The sequence below is a fragment of the Choloepus didactylus genome, chromosome 9, assembly GCF_015220235.1.
Source record: "Choloepus didactylus isolate mChoDid1 chromosome 9, mChoDid1.pri, whole genome shotgun sequence".
Classification (NCBI taxonomy): domain Eukaryota; kingdom Metazoa; phylum Chordata; class Mammalia; order Pilosa; family Megalonychidae; genus Choloepus; species Choloepus didactylus.
Genome location: NC_051315.1, coordinates 69,876,480 through 69,889,767, shown reverse-complemented (window position 1 = coordinate 69,889,767; position 13,288 = coordinate 69,876,480). Strand labels below are relative to the sequence as shown.

The 13,288-nt window shown below is 36.4% G+C and overlaps 1 protein-coding gene across 1 annotated transcript in view; it reads left to right on the top strand.

The window, feature by feature from the left end:
• The window catches only part of CWC22 (CWC22 spliceosome associated protein homolog), a 98,657-nt gene that overhangs the window by 29,338 nt on the left and 56,031 nt on the right, over positions 1–13,288 (top strand). The window contains exon 4 of the mRNA XM_037850050.1: positions 1,140–1,250. Coding sequence (XP_037705978.1) covers positions 1,140–1,250 — 111 coding nt within the window. The remainder of the gene's footprint in view (positions 1–1,139; positions 1,251–13,288) is intronic.

The following is a 13,288-nucleotide window of genomic DNA, read 5'->3' as shown; positions in this document are numbered from 1 at the left end:
GTTTTGGGAGTATCTAATAAATAATTCTGGATTTTATGTAATTGTTTTAGTGAAAGGGAATGATTTTAATATCTCAAATACTAAATAGAATGGAAGTTTTAAAATGGAATGCTATGCTGAAGTTACATTATTTTGAAGTGCTGCTTCTCTGTTACTGCTGTCCTTTATATTGACATAGCTTTTTAGTTTATAAAATATTTTATATCCATTATATCATTTTGTCATGATTATGTTAAGATCAAAGATCCAAAAATGTTACTGTTAATGTATATCATGCATTCATATCAGGACTTGAGTAAGTAAGCTATGTATAGTAAGCTATGATCATTGAAAATGTACCAAGGGGGAAGCATCCTTTAAACTTATTTTTGTGTTTCTGATTTCTTCCTTATTCCCTATATACTTTCTTCTTTTTCCACGCTGCCACATTTGTTTAGAAACTTGTGCTTTATGACCATCAAGTTAGTTGCCATTGTTTGGTACTACTTACTACATTTCCCCACTCGTCTTTGCCCTATTCTAAAAAAACACATTTGTGTGTTTGTGTAAGTTACTTGTATATTTATATAGTTTATTGATTATGTTATTATGCTGTGTATTACATTTGTATGTATTTAACTTACGGTTCTGATATTACTGACTTTGGGGATTAAAATAACAAATATTTCGCTGTTCATCCTTGTATGCCAAGAATTTCAGTCCATTTTCACTGCTGTCCATTTAATGCAGTTTCATGAAATATAGCCTTTTGGAGTGGAAGCTGACCACATTGGTCTCATTTGTACAGTGCTTTGATAAAATGAGCCAACTAAACGAAAGGAGTAATTTGTAGAGCATGGCCTTTTTCATGTTAGCTGTATATGATAACCAGATATATGGCTTCTCCTAAGTAAAATCTGAATCAGAATGAACAAGATGAAGGGAATTCCGGGAGTTTTGTTGTACATAAGCAGAAAGATTTTGTAGTCCTTACTGAATAAATGTGTGCAAAGTGAGCTGTTTATTAAAAACAGTTTGACAAGACGTTGTTCGGTCATAGGATTGCTTTAGTATTACCAATATATGACTTTCCTGAGTTAAGTATTTATAACACAGTTGTTTCCAACTTATAATTTTTGTTTTCCTATTTTATATGTTAGATATGCAGAACAAGAAAGATCCTCCCACGATAGAGATTACTTTGATTACAGCAGGTCAGACTATGAGCACTCAAGAAGAGGACGTTCTTACGATAGTGGCATGGAATCACGGTTAGTACTGGGTTTTGCAAGATTATATTGGTTTAAATTTTCTTTATGCTTTATAATAACAAAAACAATAATAATAGTAGCTAGCATTAATTGGATGTTCTTAGGTGCCAGGCTTTCTGATAAGGAGTTCATGTGGATTAACTTCTTATTGCAAGAAATATGTGAAGTAGATACTGTTATGTGTGTTTTACGCTGAAGAAACTAGAAAAATTGAGCAATTTATTCATGTTTATGAAACATAATAGTGGCAAGCCCAGGTCTGTCTAACTCTAGAGCCCAGGCTCTTAATCATACTGTATTGCACACGAAGTTTGCTTATGTGATTTTTTTTTTTTTTTAAAGATTCTTTACTGAATGAAAGAAAGTACTTTATATTGTATGTTGTAGAATGATCTAAATTTGTTTTCCTGCATAATGGCAGTGGGATATTGAAAGTGGAGTTACCAATCTGGAGTTTTTTCTAAATATAAATGATTCTTATTTGAGTCTTGGAAAACTTCAAGTACCTACCTGTTCCTACTGCTAACAGGACCTGCAGTATTTACCTGTTTGAGAGATGGATAGGGAACTGAATAGAGGGCAGGTAACTTCCTCTTCTAACTAAAGAACGTTAGGATGGGGCATTTAGAAACTCTTAGGGACAATATTTAAGGTGTCAGATATAAAGTGCCATTCATGTTCCATTGAAAATTAGGCAGAATATTGTACACCATTGTTACCGGATCTATGTTTATTTTATTTCTTTTTCTCCCTTGGAGAAATTAGTAACAGTTTTTACAATGAGAATATTAGAAGGAAGTTACATTTAGAAGACCCTTTAAAAAACTCACTAAAGGTCCTCTATGTTTGCTCAGGAGCAGGTAGAATGGAGGAGAAAGACATCCCCAGGTAGAAGCAATGGTAATATCAAAGAGAGTGGGTAGGAGGGTGCCTAGAATGATCAGTATAGGGAAAAGAGGTTAATTGGAATTCTACAGGAGATGGAAATATTCTCCACTGCTTAAAACAGAAGTTACTATTTGGTAATATGCTATTAATTTGCATGTATCCATGCTTTTCAGAAGAGTAGCAATGCAGTCAATTTACTAGTCATTTAAAGTTGGCCTTAGGATGTCTGTGTTTGCCCTTTCAATGAGGCAGTGTTACATAGTAGAAAGTGTATAGACTAAATATTCATGTAGATTGGAGTTCAGATCTCAGTTACTAGTTATACAAACTTGGGAATATTTCTTACCAAGTTTCTTCTGAGCCGCAGTTTCCTTATCTATAAAATGAGGATGAGAATATGTGTCTGGTCAGGTTGTTTTAAGTTAGGAAAGAACTTCTATACTACTACCATGTCTCAAAACATGCTAACTCCTTTTTTTAAAAAAGCAGTTTTATTAAAGTGTATTCACATACCATGCAATCCATCCAAAGTGTAAAATCAGTGGCTTTTCCTATAACTGCAGAGTTGTGCATCCATCACCACAATCAATTTTAGAACATATTCACTACTCCAAAAAGAAAAACCCCAAACCCTTAGCAGTCACCTCTCAATCCCTCTATCTTTACCCAGCGCTACATAACTACTGTTCTAATTCTGTCTCTTGAGATTTATTTATAGTTACATTTATGTAAATGTAATCATACAGTATGTATTACTTTGTGTCAGGTTTTTTTCACTTGGCATAATGTCTTTATTTAATTCATTTTTATTGAGATATATTCACATACCATGCAGTCATAGCAAACAAAGCATACATTCAGTTGTTTGCAGTACCATTACATAGTTGTGCATTCATCACCAAAATTAATTTTTGACATTTTCATTACCACACACACAAAAATAATAAGAATAAAAATCAAAGTGAAAAAGAACAATTAAAGTTAAAGTAAAAAAGAAAACTGCGTGCCTTTCTTTTTTTATTCCCCCATTTTTCTACTCATTCATCCATAAACTAGACAAGGGGGAGTGTGGTCCATATGGCTTTCTCAATCACAATGTCACCCCTCATAAGCTACACTTCTATATAATCGTCTTCAAGATTCATGGGTTCTGGGTTGTAGTTTGATAGTTTCAGGTATTTACTGCTCACTATCCAATTCATTAGAACCTAAAAAGGGTTGTCTGTATTGTGCGTAAGAGTGCCCACCAGAGTGACCTCTCGGCTCCTTTTGGAATCTCTCTGCCATTGAAGCTTATTTCATTTCATTTCACATCCCCCTTTTGGCCAAGAAGATGTTCTCCATCCCACGATGCCGGGTCTAGATTCCTCCCCAGGTGTCATATTCCACTTTGCCAAGGAGATTCACTCCCCTGGTTGTCAGATCCCACGTAGCGGGGAGGGCAGTGATTTCACCTGCCAGGTTGGCTTAGCTAGAGAGAGAGGGCCACAGCTGAGAAACAAAGAGGCATTTAGGAGGAGGCTCTTAGGCACAATTATAGGGAGGCCTAGCCTCTCCTTTGCAACAACAGTCTTCCCAAAGGCAAGTCCTATGGTAGAGGGCTCAGCCTATCAAACCACCAGTCCCCTATGTCTTTGAACACATCAACAACCATCCAGGTGAGGAAGTCCAACACCCCTGCATTCTCCACCAGCTCCTCAAGGGGGCTCTGCATGTTTTTTTCATTTTTTTTTAATTAACTTTTTTAAAATCAACTATATAAAAAAAAATTTAAAAAAACTTACCCTAAAAAAAAATTTCAAACAAACCGTAACAAGGAAGTAAGAAAAAGACAATTAACCTAAGGTAACTACTTTACTTGCAACATGTTCCTACTCTACCCCAAGAAAATGACCTAATATAGCAACATTTCTGTGAACGTGTTTCTACCATACCCATCAGAAATTAGCAGACCATAGTCATCCCCAGGCATTCCCAGAACTTTAAATTTACCCACGATAGCCTATCTGTTCTTATTGGGTTATCATTCCCCCTTCCTTAATTGCTCTCTATCGCTAGTTCCCCTACATTCTGCGTTATAAACCATTTGTTTTACATTTTTCAATGTTCACATTAGTGGTAGCATATAATATTTCTCTTTTTAAGCCTGGCTTATTTCGCTCAGCATTGTGTCTTCGAGGTTCATCCATGTGGTCATATGTTTCATGACATCGTTCCTTCTTACAGCCGCATAGTATTCCATCGTGTGTGTATATACCACATTTTATTTATCTTCTCATCTGTTGAAGGACATTTGGGTTATTTCCATCTCTTGGCAATTGTGAATAATGCTGCTATGAACGTTGGCGTGCAGATATCTGTTCGTGTCCTTGCTTTCAGATCTTCTGGGTATATACCAAGAAGTGCAATCACTGGATTAAAGGGTAACTCTATAGTTTTCTAAGGAAGTGCCAGACTGACTTCCAGAGTGGCTGAACCATTATACAATCCCACCAACAATGAATAAGAGTTCCAATTTCTCCACATCCTCTCCAGCATTTGTAGTTTCCTGTTTGTTTAATGGCAGCCATTCTAATTGGTGTGAGAGATGGTATCTCATTGTGGTCTTAATTTGCATCTCCCTAATAGCTAGTGAAGCTGAACGTTTTTTCATGTGTTTCTTGGCCATTTGTATTTCCTCTTCAGAGAACTGTCTTTTCATATCTTTTGCCCATTTTATAATTGAGCTGTCTGTACTATTGTCATTGAGTTGTAGGATTTCTTTATATGTGCAGGATATCAGTCTTTTGTCAGATACATGGTTTCCAAAAATTTTTTCCCATTGAGTTGGCTGCCTCTTTACCTTTTTGACAAATTCTTTTGAGGTACAGAAACTTCTAAGCTTGAGGAGTTCCCATTTATCTATTTTTTCTTTTGTTGCTTGTTCTTTGGGTGTAAAGTCTAGGAAGGGGCCGCCTAACACAAGGTCTTGAAGATGTTTCCCTACATTATCGTCTAGGAGTTTTATGGTACTGTCTTTTATATTAAGATCTTTGATCCACTTTGAGTTAATTTTTGTGTAGGGTGTGAGGCAGGGGTCCTCTTTCGTTCTTTTGGATATGGATATCCAACTCTCCCAGCCCCATTTGTTGAACAGACTGTTATGTCCCAGTTCAGTGGCTTTGGGGGCCTTATCAAAGATCAGTAGGCCGTAGATCTGGGAGTCTATCTCTGAATTCTCAATTCGATTCCATTGATCAATATGTCTATCTTTGTGCCAGTACCATGCTGTTTTGACAACTGTGACTCTATAATAAGCCTCAAAGTCAGGGAGTGTGATTCCTCCCACTTCATTTTTCTTTTTTAGAGTGTTTTCAGCAATTCGAGGCATTTTCCCTTTCCAAATAAATTTGATTACTAGCTTTTCCAAGCCTGCAAAGTAGGTTGTTGGGATTTTGATTGGGATTGCATTGAATCTGTAGATGAGTTTGGGTAGAATTGACATCTTAATGACATTTAGCCTTCCTGTCCTTGAACATGGAATATTTTTCCATCTTTTAAGGTCCCCTTCTATTTCTTTTAGTAGAGTTATGTAGTTTTCTTTGTATAGGTCTTTTACATCTTTGGTTAAGTTTATTCCTAGGTACTTGATATTTTTAGTTGCTATTGAAAATGGCATCTTTTTCTTGAGTGTCTCTTCAGTTTGTTCATTTCTAGCATATAGAAACATTACTGACTTATGTGCATTAATCTTGTATCCTGCTACTTTGCTAAAATTATTAGTTCTAGTAGCTGTATCGTCGATTTCTCAGGATTTTCCAGATATAAGATCATATCATCTGCAAACAATGACAGTTTTACTTCTTCCTTTCCAATTTGGATGCCATTTATTTTTCTGTCTTGCTGGACTGCCCTGGCTAGCACTTCCAGCACACTGTTGAATAACAGTGGTGACAGTGGGCATCCTTGTCTTGTTCCTGATCTTAGAGGGAAGGCTTTCAGTCTCTCACCATTGAGTACTATGCTGGCTGTGGGTTTTTCATATATGTTCTTTATCATAGTGAGGAAGTTTCCTTCAATTCCTACCTTTTGAAGTGTTTTTATCAAAAGGGGATGTTGGATTTTGTCAAACGCTTTTTCAGCATCTATTGAGATGATCATTTGATTTTTCCCTTTTGATTTGTTAATGTGTTGTAATACATTGATTGATTTTCTTATGTTGAACCAGCCTTGCATGCCTGGAATGAACCCCACTTGGTCATGGTGTATGATTTTTTTAATGTGTCTTTGGATTCGATTTGCAAGTATTTTGTTGAGAATTTTTGCATCTATATTCATTAGGGAGATATACCTGTAGTTTTCCTTTTTTGTAGCATCTTTGCATGGTTTTGGTATTAGATTGATGTTACCTTCATAAAATGACTTAGGTAGTGTTCCATTTTCTTCGATGTTTTGAAGTAAGATTGGTGTCAGTTCTTTTTGGAAAGTTTGGTAGAATTCCCCTGTGAAGCCATCTGGCCCTGGGCATTTATTTGTGGGAAGCTTTTTGATGACTGATTGGATCTCTTTGCTTCTGTTTGGTTGGTTGAGGGCTTCTTTTTCTTCTTCGGTCAGTCTAGGTTGTTCATGTTCCCAGGAAATTGTCCATTTCCTCTACATTATCCAGTTTGTTGGCATACGGTTGTTCATAGTATCCTCTTATGATTTTTCTAATTTCTTTGGGATCTGCAGTAATGTCACGTTTCTCATTCATTATTTTGTTTATATGGGTCTTCTCTCTTTTTGATTTTGTCAGTCTAGCTAGGGGCTTGTCAATCTTATTGATCTCAAGGAACCAACTTTTGATGTTACTTATTCTCTCCATTGTTTTTTTGTTCTCTATATCATGTATTTCTGCTTTAATCCTTGTTATTTCTTTTCTTCTACTTCATTTAGGACTGGTTTGCTGTTCATTTTCTAGCTTCTTCAGTTGATCCATTAGTTCTTTGATTTTAGCTCTTTCTTCCTTTTTAATGTATGTGTTTAGTGCTATAAATTTCCCCCCCAGTACCGCTTTTGCTGCATCCCATAGGTTTTGGTATGTTGTGTTCTCATTTTCATTTGTGTCTATATATTAGGAATTTCTCTTGCTATTTCTTCTTTAACCCACTGATTGTTCAGGATCGTGTTGTTTAACCTCCAGGTATTTGAATTTTCTAAGTCTCTGATGGTTATTGACTTCTAATTATATTCCATCATGGTCAGAGAATGTGCTTTGAATAATTTCAATTTTTTTTAATTTATTGAGCCTTGTTTTATGTCCCAGCATATGATCTATTCTGGAGAAAGTTCCTTGAGCACTAGAGAAGAATGTGTATCCTGGTGATTTGGGATGTAATGTTCTATATATGTCTGTTAAATCCAATTCATTTATCGGATTGTTTAGGTTTTCAATTTCCTTATTGGTCTTCTGTCTGGTTGTTCTGTCTGTAGGAGAGAGTGATGTATTGAAGTCTCCCACAATTGTTGTGGAAACATCAATTGCTTCCTTTAGTTCTGCCAGTGTTTCTCTCATGTATTTTGTGGCACCTTGATTGGGTGCATAAACATTTATGATTGTTATTTCTTCTTGTTGAATTGCCCCTTTTATGTAGTGGCCTTCTTTGTCTCTCGTAACATCCTTGCATTTAACATCTTATTTTATCTGAGATTAATATAACTACTCCTGCTTTCTTTTGGCTGTAGCTTGCATGAAATATTTTTTTCCATCCTTTCACTTTCAATTTCTTTGTGTCCGTGTGTCTAAGATGAGTCTCTCGTATATAGCATATTGATGGTTCATTTTTTTTTGATCCATTCTGCCAATCTATATCTTTTGATTGAGGAATTTAATCCATTTACATTCAGCGTTATTGCTGTGAAGGCATTTCTTGAATCAGCTGTCTTATCTTTTGGTTTATGTTTGTAAGATATATTTTTTCCCTCTCTCTCTCAATGTCCTTTAACGTACCCATTATGAATCTCCTTAGTACTGTACCTTTCTCCATATCTTTCTCTCCTTTCTTTGTTTCTCTGTCGGTAGGGCTCCTTTTAGTATCTCCAGTGGGGCAGGTCTCTTATTAGCAAATTCTCTCAGCATTTGTTTGTCTGTGAAAAATTTAAGCTCTCCCTCAAATTTGAAGGAGAGCTTTGCTGGATAAAGAATTCTTGGTTGGCAATTTTTCTCTCTCAGAATTTTAAATATGTCATGCCACTGCCTATTTGCCTCCATGGTGGCTGCTGAGTAGTCACTACTTAGTCTTATGCTGTTTCCTTTGTATGTGGTGAATTGCTTTTCTCTTGCTGCTTTCATAACTTGCTCCTTCTCATCACTATTTGACAGTCTGATCAGAATATGTCTTGGAGTGGGTTTATTTGGATTTTTTCTATTTGGAGTTCGCTGGGCATTTACAATTTGTGTATTTATGGTGTTTAGAAGATTTGGGACGTTTTCCCCAACAATTTCTTTGAATTCTCTTCCTAGACCTTTACCCTTTTCTTCCCCTTCTGGGACACCAATGAGTCTTAAATTTGGACGTTTTATTTTATCTATCATATCCCTGGAGGTTCTGGGCTGCAGGGCTGTAGGGGCGTTCCCAGTGTGCTGAAAGGATGGCTGAATGGGGCGTGTTAATTTCCCCTTTTTCACACAGCTCTGCCTTCCCAGCTCCGGGACAATTAGCTGAGGGTACAGGAGAGGCTGTTGTCCCCACCCGATACTGTGGTGTGTTTGTGTGTTGTTGGAAACACTTCCCATCACACTGGGTTTGGGGGCAGCTCTGGGCTGTGGTGCTGGCACCGGGCAGGAGCGTTCCCAGCCCACTGGGAAGATGGCTGTAAGGGGATGCCCCCCTTTTCTTGGGAAGTTGTGGTGTTTAGCAAATTTTCTCAGTCACTGGACTTACTGCTTTGTGTCTTAGAGCTCTCTTAGCTCTGCTCTTGTCTGGGCCCAAACTGCAAGTCTGTAAGGCTTTCTGTAATGGGCTTCTTAACTAATTGTTTTAGAGAAAGAGAAAAAGATCCAAAAAAAAAAAAGATCTCTCCTTGCAGATCTAATGGGCTATTGAAATGCTAAGAGACAAAGAGATTAGTGCCATTAAGGAACAATCAAGAAAGCAGAGAAAGCAGCTCTTCAGACAAGGAAACTTGCCCTCTGGATTTGCATATGAGTCTCTGTTTGAGCCCTGCCCTTCTCCGTTCTGTGTTCACCAGAACTCCAAAAACTCTCTATTTTTATTTTTGGGTTTTTTTTTTTGCTGTTTTTGCTAGTCCTGTCCTCTCTGCTGGGCTGACTGCTCTCAGATACTCCAGTGTCTGGTCTCAGTCTGTCTCTGTTTTGGAGTTTGGATCAGCAGTCTGAGTTTTCAGTAAGAGCTGCAACTGCAGTTCTGCCTCCCCGTTCCCAGTACCAACGGCCCCTCCTCCCATAGGACTGAGCCTGGCAGGGAGGGGCACGGGTCCCCTGGCCACGAGAACTTACAGATTTTGCTGATCTCAGCTTTTCACCGCATTCCTGAGTGTTGTATGAAGTATGCCCAAAGTCAAATTGCTCTCCGGTGTCCTGTCCACACAGTTCCTGGCTTTCTACCTTTTGCCCTTGAAGAGTAACTAAAACCTACACCTCACCACTCCACCGTCTTGACCTGCCCTTCAGCGTAATGTCTTTTTGTTGTTATCTTTTTTTAATTAGAGAAGTTATAGGTTTACATAAAAGTCATGCAGAAAATATAACATTCCCATATACCAGCTGTTGACACTGCATTGGAATGGCTCCTTTGTTATAATTCATAAAAGAATGTTAAAAATTTACTGTTAACTATAGTCCGGTTTGCATTAGGTGTATTTTATTCCATACACCACCCTATTATTCACACCATGTAATAGTGATGTTCATTTGTTATAGTTCATGAAAAAGCATTCTTACATTTGTACTATTAACCACAGTCATCATCCAATATAGAGCTCACTGTTACACAGTTCCATGTTTCATCCTCTAGCTTTCCTTCTAGTAAATTACACAACCCAAAACTTCCCTTTTCAACCACTTCACACACACAATTCACTGCTGTTAATTACATTCACGATAATATGCTACTATCATCACTATCCATTTCCAAACCTTTATAATCAACCTACGTAGAAACTCTGTACAAATTGAGCATTCTCTACCCCCATTCTATCTCCTGGTAACCTATATTCTAGTGTATAGCTGTGAATTTGTTTATTATAATTAGTTCATATTAGGGCAATCATACAAAACCTATCCTTTTGAGTCTGGCTCTTTCATTCAACATAATGTCTCAAGGTTCATCCATGTTGTCTCATGCATCATTCCTTCATTCCTTTTTACAGCTGAATAATATTGCATCATTACGTATATACCACATTTTGTTTATCTATTCATAGGTTGATGGGTACTAGGGTTGCTTCTCTCTTTTGGCAATTGTGAATGATGCAACTGTGAACATTGATATGCATATATCTATTCACATCCCTGCTGTCAGATTTTCTGGGTATATACCTAATTGAAGAATTGTTGGATCATATGACAATTCTATTCTTAGCTTCCTGAGGCACCATCAAACTGTCTTCCACAGTGGCTGTACCATTTTACATTCCCAACAGTGAATGAGTGTTCTTATTTCTTCACATCCTTTCCAGTATTGTAGTTTTCTGTTTTTTTAATAGTGGCCATTCTAGTAGATGTGAAATGATATCACATTGTGGTTTTGATTTTTATTTCTCTCATAGCTAATGAAGTTGAGCACTTTTTCATGTACTTTTTAGCCATTTGTAATTCCTCTTTAGAAAAATGTTTATTCATGTCTTTTGCCCATTTTTAAATGGAGGATTTCTTTATGTATTTTGGGTATCAAACCCTTATCAGATTGTGGTTTCCAATTGTTTTCTCCCAGTGCTCAGGCTGCCTTTTCACTTTATCGACAAAGCCCTTTGAAGTACAGAAATTTTTAATTTTGAGAAGGTCCCATTTATCTATTTTTTTTTTCCATTGATTATGCTTTGCTTGTAAAGTCAAAGAAACCATTGCCAACCATAAGATATCAAAGATTTTTTTCAGTACATTTTCTTCTAGGAGTTTTATGGTCCTGGTTCTTATATTTAGGTTTTTGATCCATTTTGAGTTCATTTTTGTATAAAGTGTGAGATTAGGGTCCTCTTTTATTCTTTTGCATATGGATATCTGGTTCTCCCAGCAACATTTGTTGAAGAGACTGTTCTGTCCAATTGAGTAGACTTGGCAGCCTTGTCAAAACTAGATTGGCCATAGACTTGAGGGTCTATGTCTGAACTCTTGATTCAGTTCCACTTGTTAGTATATCTGTCTTTTGGCCAGTACCATGCTGTTTTCACAACTTTAGCATTGTAATATGCCTTGAAGTTAGAAAGCGTGAGTCCTCCAGCTTCATTCTTTTTAAAGATGTTTTTGGCTATTCAGGGTCCCTTACGCTTCCAAATAAATTTGAACATTTTTTCCATTTCTACTGAGTGGGCTGTTGGAATTTTGATTGGGCTGCATTGAATCAGTAAATCAATATAGGTAGAATTGACATCTTAACCACATTTGTCTTCCAGTTCATGGACATGAAATGTCCTTCCATTTATTTGAGTCTCTTTGATTTCTTTTAGCAATGTTTTGTAGTTTTCTGTGTACAGTCCTTTACATCTTTAGTTAAATGTATTCCTAGATATTTTATTCTTTTAGTTGCTGTTGTAAATGGTATTTTTTTCTTGATTTCCTTCTCAGTTAGTTCATTACTAGTATATGGAAACACTATTGATTTTTGCATATTGATCTTTTATTCCATCACTTTGCTGAACTAATTTCCTAGCTCTAGTAGCTTTTTTGTGTATTTTTCAGGGCTTTCTATATATAGGACCATATCATCTGTAAAGAGTGAAAGTTTTACTTCTTCCTTTCCAGTTTGGATGCCTTTAATTTCTTTTTCTTGCCTAACTGCTCTAGCTAGAACTTCTAGCATAATGTTGAATAACAGTGGTGACAGTAAGCATCCTTGCCTTATTCCTGATCTCAGTGGAAGAATTTTCAGTCTCCCACCACTAAGTATGACATTACCTGTGGGTTTTTCATATATGCTCTTTATCATGTTATGGAAGTTTCCTTCTAATACTATCTTTCAAGGTGCTGTTATCAAAAAGGGTGCTGGATTTTGTCAAATGCCTTTTGCACATCAATTGAGACGATCATGTGGTTTTTCCCCGTCAATTTGTTAATGTGGTGTATTACATTAATTTATATTCTTGTGTCAAACCACCTTGCATACTGGAATAAAACCACTTGATCATGATGTATAATTCTTTTAATGTATTGTTGGATTTGATTTGCAAATATTTTGTTGAGGATTTTTGCACTTATATTCATCAGATGAATTGGTCTGTAATTTTCTTTTCTTGTGATACCTTTATCTAGCTTTGGCATTAAGGTGATGTTGTCTTCACAGAATGAGTTAGGGAGTATTCCCTCCTCTTCAATTTTCTGGAAGAGTTTGAACAGGATTGGTGTTAATTCTTCTTGGAATGATTGGTAGAATCCACTTGTGAAACCATTTGGTCCTGGTCTTTTCTTTGTTGGGAGGTTTTTGATTACTTATTCAGTCTCTTTACTTGTAATTGATTTGTTGAGGTCTTCTATGTCTTCTAAAGTCAATGTAGGTTGTTTTTGTGTTTCTAGGAATTTGTCCATTTCATTTAAGTTTTCTAATTTGTTGGCATATAGTTGCTCACAGTATCCTCTTATGATCCTTTGTATTTCTGTGGGGTTAGTAATAATGTCCCTCTCTCTTGTTTCTGATAATATTTATTTGCCTCTTTCTCTCTTTGTTTCTTTGTTAATCTAGCTAAGCGTTTGCCAATTTTATTGATCTTCTCAAAGAACCAAATTTGATTTTTCTAAGTCTATTTTTTTTTCTCAATTTCACTTATTTCTGCTCTAATCTTTGTTATTTTGTTCCTTCTGCTTGATTTGGTGTTAATTCGCTGTTCTTTTTCTAGTTTCTCCAGTTGTGCAAGTAGGTCTTTGATTTAACTCTTTCTTCTTTTTTAATGTAAATGTTTAGAGGTATAAATTTCCCTCTCAGTACTGCCTTCACTGCATCCCATAAATTTTGATATAT